General features: G+C 41.0%; 1 protein-coding gene across 2 annotated transcripts in view; it reads right to left on the minus strand.

Moving 5' to 3' along the window:
• Positions 1–4931, minus strand: part of kirrel3 (kirre like nephrin family adhesion molecule 3) — a 731102-nt gene extending 726171 nt beyond the window's left edge. Inside the window, exon 1 of one of the 2 annotated variants that reach the window (XM_031905877.1) lies at positions 4047–4931. In XM_031905877.1, the coding sequence (XP_031761737.1) occupies positions 4047–4113 (67 nt within the window). In that variant the 5' untranslated portion in view covers positions 4114–4931. The remainder of the gene's footprint in view (positions 1–4046) is intronic. The other variant, XM_031905876.1, reaches the window with a different exon arrangement.
• Positions 4932–6529: the final 1598 nt, after the last annotated feature.

Below are 6529 nucleotides of genomic sequence, written 5' to 3' on the forward strand. Positions count from 1 at the left end.
ATTTATCAATTCGATCTTAAGGTATGTGCCAACTTTTCTGATTGACTTAGAAATCAGAACTTTCAGTCTATGGAATAAATGTCAGACCTTTGCTTTTTACAGTTTTTCAATCAACAACACATACCACATATATTAGGAATAGGCACTGTTAGACTATAATGACAGAATGTTTTAAAATGCTACCATTGGGCTTTATCTTTGGTTGATTCTCAGTTGACTATGCCAAGGAATACAAAAGAACCACTTTAGATGTTCTAGAACATAATCCTTATGTCTAAGAGAGAATTACAAAGAACTGGAAAGAAGAAATTCCATTGTTAAAGTGTTTTCCTCCGAAGTTCTGCTGGAAACATTTGCCATCCTATATTCTGCCACTAAAACTGACATCCGTAACAATGCCTCATAGTAACAATAGTCTTATTAGACACTGCATTTGCTGAACTCTTTGTATAATATGCGGTAATTAATTTTACATCAAGAAATAATATTGGCACATGAAAATCTAATTCTGAGCACTGCATAGACTGATATTACCAGCTTTAATTTATCACATTCAGACTTTTATATTGGCAAACTTTTGTTCTAGGAATGTATAACCCAGTTTATGATTGCTTGACTTAAAATCATGGATGATAGTCTGACCATAAATTGCCTGCCCATTCCCTGACAATATTACAGACAGATGTTGATTGGCACTATAGTTTATTTCAGTAAGAGTACAGTACACTGTCCATAAATAGAATGATACAATAGCCATAGAAGATTGATCAGAGAGACAAAGTGAACAGGAGATTGGAAAGAATAGAGAAGGGAAACAAGAGATGACTATAAGAGATTAAAAAAAAAAAAAACTTACTAAACATTTGGCCATTACAGGAGCATTTTAGATTTGATTTTCCTTCCCACACCTCCCCCTTCATCCTCTTTCCTTCAGAAAGAACTGTAATAGATCAGCGAGCGCATTAGCTCTTTCTAGAGATGCATTTGATATTAATAGGTGTTGGGCACAGGATCTATGTGTTGTATCTGAAAGCAAGCATAGCCCAGACCGTCTGACCTTCGCAGTCCATCTCTGAATACACAGCGGGACTAGCACACTAAGCAGCCAGAGATGAAGGAATTATAACAGCTTTGTGGATAGGTAGTAGCATCCTGGATGCACTTATTTAATCCCTTTCCTGCCTCAGGGAACAGGCATGGCAATAGACTGCAAAGTGATTTTAAGATAAATTCAGAGAAAAGGTTTAGACACTTCCCTATCAGGGCATCATACTAATAGCATGTCAAAAGGCTCTAACTTATTAACATTTTCATACTAAAAGGGTTAAAAAATGTTTGCCTTCCATTTATTCATTTTAACGTTTCTTTGCCTCTGGCATTTTATTGAATATTCTGAATCTGATGGGAGAAAAGAACTGAAAGTAGTTCATTTAATATGTTTAGAGTTTTGCTAAAGGAAAGTTCTACTAATGGAATATTTAACCAAAGTGGATTTGGCAGGTGTACCACAAAATTCACTGCCAAGGTCCTGACCAATAGGAGCCATATATATATAAGCAACACTTAGTAGGTCTCTCTGCCACATAGTGCTATCAGTTATTTACTCCTCTGTCTTCTCCTGTCAACATCAAACTAAACTTGATTGTAGCCCGAGTGGGTTTGATGTTTCTTGGGACGACAGGTTTAATCTAGTAGATGTTATTGATGTGGAAAATAAAGGCAAGAGATGCAGAATTTTACACTTTTATGTCATTAAATCTGTATCAAGTCTATCTTCAAACTCCTACCATTGACCCGATCCACTGGTCCCCAAATCCCCTAAAAAGAAACTGATTGATATTTTTTTTTTCTTTGAAACTTTGAAATGCTAGAAATGCATAGTATAATTATATTTCTGTTAAACCTATGTTTAGACCTGTTCAACTCATGTGTCCACAATGACAGATCTTGACATTGAAAGGACAGTGTACACTCTGGATAATCTGTGGTTCCCAACATCCACCTGACAGGTGCACAAAAATAGGCATTAAGATACTTTTTAACATATAACCAAGTTAAATATTGTAATGGACATATTTCCATATAACCAGAGGTATCATTGTGCCGCCACCCTCCCAAAAATATACACACAGATCCTTAGCACTGCTTCAGACTGAAAAGGTTAAATAGAAATGTCCGCCTGCTGCAAGCACTGAAAGTGACCAAATGAACCGGCTGTACAGAATAAGGAAATAACAACAGACAAGCGCTGGATTTTGAATCAACTGTGAGTTCCCTGCACGACAAGCCATTGCTCTTGTGAGAGATGAACAAACCTGCCGTAGGTAGTGTAGTTACAGAGAGACATGATTCCTAATCTAGCCGAATAACCACCGTGTTTCACAGCAGGCTGGGCTAGCAGGCGCTGGTGCTTCTGCTGGATTAGCTATTAGATGAAGAATGCAAGTGTACTGGTGTAAACCTGCTCCCTGTGTGTAATGATAGCCTGCACTCTGTTCACCTGGCAATTCAGCCGCTGCTTTGCCATTAGGGAATAACTCCTTGAACTGTTATGGTATCAAATACTAAGCATGTAGTGGTGCATTAGAACCGATTCCCCTTTAAATGCTCAAGATGACCTTTAGACAATTATAGGAATTTGCTGTTGAGTGTGTGATAATAAATTGTTTAAACTGAAAAAACAAAAAGCAGTTGCACATTACAGTCTATAGGAAAATCCCAGTTTAAGACACACAAGCATATTACATTGCTACCCAAGTACCCTGGAAACAGCCACCATCTATATTAAATTCCATTTCCCACAGGAGAATCATGCCTGGCCATGCCAGCCCCAAGGCCAGAGAACCATGTTAATAACTTTTTTGCCACACGACTTTACTTTTTTCTTCTGTTTAACTGTTTTGTTTCCAGCCTTGCCAATTACTTGATTTTAAAACTAATGCCCAAAATACAAATTGCTCATTAAAAGAACACACTTGAATATCAAATGTGATAGTGACCAGGGGGAAGCATACTTGAATATGATTTCTCTGTAGAATGGCACGCTTGGGCAACTGCTGACTACCCTGCCATGAATGACCCCACACTTACCAACAATTTAATTGGACATTTTAAACCATCCTGGAAAAAAATGGTTCTACGCTTATATTACCATTCCCTTCAACACTTTCCCTTGTGCTGCCACAAACAGGTTGAGTCAAAGTTACGGTTGTCATATCAGCTCCTTGACACCTAACAAAATCATACCTGTCCGCTTGCTGGCCAATTAATAACCACTTCAGTTAGCCAATGGTATCCAGCTCATCTAATGACTGGTCACTCATGATTTAACTTTATTTAATCAGCGTCTAGTTATAAAAGGAAGGAATGATCTGCCAACTCAGCCTACAGTGCCACTGCTGCCAACTCCACTGGCATTCAGGGTACATAACTCCTCAATAAAGAAGTAAAGTATCACATAGAAAACGAGTACTACAGATGCTGCAACTTGTACTTCAACCCTTTCTACCTACTAGTTGCAGAACAAAGTTGTACCCATGGAAGGCAAGCTGATGAGGAGGTGTTACAGAGCAAGCAATGAAAGTAGTGCTTGGGAAAAGGCAAGCCTGTATCCTCCAGCTTTATTAATCAATACAACTTCCAGCTCCCGATGTGTTTTTCAGTAGTTCAGAAAGAGCTGGGGAAGAAGGTTCCAGTTTATGCATTCCTAACTAGACTAGCATTTCATGTCATCTTGGAGATAGAAATACCCATAACAGGTGCTTGCATTCACACCAGCGGAGCAGCACAAGCAAACCTGTACCGAACAAAGCAAAACCCTACCCGAATAACACCTGCCACTCTTTGGTACCAGAGCACTTCCCGCTCCATTATCTCTGGCGCCAAAGTGATGCCCCGGCTACTCCGTGCTGGCATCTATGGATAATGAGCAAGAACACAAGCGGGGCTATGTCCAGCCACAGACATCCAGGATCCCACCGCACCCCCAGCACTCATCTCTCCATCCACTTTGAAAGTAAAGTAACGGTAAGCGGTAGGTCCCCTACCTCGGCTGAGCAGGATGCAAGTAAGGAGCAGCAGGTCCAACCGGGAAGGTTTCGTGCCCAGCAGCATCACAGCGGGCAGAGATTAGCAAAGTGGGCAACCGCAGGATTCTGTCTCCCCCACCTCCCCAGTCAGGGGACAAGGTGGCCCCTTCTCTCGTCTGTGTCTGGCTCAAATTGCCTCCAGCAGCAGCAGCAGCCACCTCGGGTCCCCCGTACAGCACATGCACTGTGTCCCCAGCTGCATCCCAGCCTGGCTCTCTCAGGCTTCTGCTGCCACACAACTCAGCTCCTCCCACCGCCAGGCAGCCACTCGGGCAGGCGGAGGCTTGGCAAGGCAGGGACCTTACAACGGGAGCCCTTTCACTTCATCATTGCCATCTTCATTGCGTGATTTTTGTGATGCTCTTGAGCCTACTGCCGCCCTCCCTTCCTTTAGCGCCTATTTGAATAACATGGTTCAGGACAGAAGAGAAAGGCTTTGCTTTTGTGAGCACAGAATAAGGTAGACGCGCAGCCTTTCCCACACGCACCTCAGGGCTGGGGGAACCTAAAAGCTGCAAGGTTTATTCGGATGCACACGCTCGTATCTGATTGTATTCTATGGCTGTGCCGCTCAGCCTTCCTTTATTTCGCAGCTGTACAGGCATAGCACGAACACATTCCCCCTCCTCGGATGGAACACTATGGCTGTACCAGTTTCATGTGCCCCTTCGCTTCCTACATGGAGAGCGGCGACAGCTCCGGCACGGATCACTTTGGTACATACCGTACGCAGGTGTAGCTACTAAATACCAAGCGGCAAATGCTAGTACCTATATAGTACCTGCTACTGCTGCGCACTCCTGGGTTACTTTATTTTAAGGAAAAAATACAATTTTAAGAAAAATATGTGGAACTGTGTGCTTAATGGAACACGCACAGGTTATTATATATATACAGGTATAGGACCTGTTTTCCAGAATGCTCTGGACCAAGGATATTCCGGATAAGGGGTCTTTCCGTAATTTGGATCTCCATATCTTAAGTCCACTAAAAATCAATAAAACATTAGTTAAGCGTCCAATAAGGATTCATTATATCTTAGTTGCGATCAATTACAAGTGACTGTTTTATAATTACAGAGAAAAAGGAAATCAGTTTTAAAATTCTGAATTATTTGATTAAAATGGAGTCTATGGGAGACAGGCTTTCTGTAATTCTTAGCTTTCTGGATAACGGGTTTCCGGATAAGGGATCCCATACCTCTATATATATATATATAAATAATGACCTGTGCGTTTCCGTGTGTATTTAGATATATAAATATATACATACACACATATTCTCATACAGTACCATGGCTTGCTTTGTTATATACAGGTAATTGTTAAAGGGGCAGTGCACACTGAAAGGTTTATGTTTCAGTATGATGTGCAGTCACTTTGCACTAGTAGAAACATGTTAGGGGAATAATTTATGTAGATGGGGAGGCTGTCATGACGGTGCTGCCGGGCTTTAGGGCCCACTTTGCATAAGAGATAACAGATAAGCCATTAACACTACAAAGTGGTAGAAAACAGATGTCATTCGAGCTCTATGCTAAACAGGACTGTTGCTGCCAAGAAGTGTTTTATTGGCAGATGTTTGGCAAACACAAATGATCTGTTATATGTACATAAACTATTTACATTTTTGGTGTCATTGGCCCATTGACCTATAATAAAAAAAGAAAAAAGGGGAAATTATTAATCAGCATTGAGATACCACTCATTGCTACCCTGTTCATGTGAGCATTTATACAGAAGCTCTGATTCTATTGCACCAAATTTTCTTTTAGTTCCCCACTGACAGGCATAGTCTGTTGCATAAGCATGCACACTTTGCTATCTGTAAAACTTTAGATAATACAGATTTAAGGCTTTAGCCAGACAGTTTGCCAAACTGTGTGCAAATAATGTCCAAATAACCAAAAAAAATTGTATCAATACAGAGTTTTCAGTGCTGATAAGAGTTAAGTACAATTAAATCAGAAACAATCAAACAGATTAGTCACTCCGCGATAAATCTTCGCTACCAAGGGCTCCTCAAAATGCCATCCCACCAGCGAGAATGTAAATCGCTGGTGGAATGGCATACGCGTTGCTTAGTTTTTCCGAAGTCTTCTGAAGTTGTCTCAAGGATACTTCGGGAAACCTACGCTGCGCATATGCAATCCCACAGATGATTTACATTCTTGCCGGTGGGATGGCATTTTGGGGAGATTAGTCACCCGCAATAACAAAGATCCAAGGGGTGAATGCACATGGAGCTACTTAGTAGCAGTTACTAGTTATGACTACTAAATTCCAAAATATACCCTTCCATAGACAATACTGAGAATTGCCTCTGCCAAAACACACGTGGAGATGATTATCAGTAAATGATCAACAGTCTATTTTTGTAGCCATGACATTTAGTTGCCACTAGTAGCTCTGTGTGGGAGCATTTTTAAGTGTAGGGGCGTA

The sequence above is a fragment of the Xenopus tropicalis genome, chromosome 7, assembly GCF_000004195.4.
Source record: "Xenopus tropicalis strain Nigerian chromosome 7, UCB_Xtro_10.0, whole genome shotgun sequence".
Classification (NCBI taxonomy): domain Eukaryota; kingdom Metazoa; phylum Chordata; class Amphibia; order Anura; family Pipidae; genus Xenopus; species Xenopus tropicalis.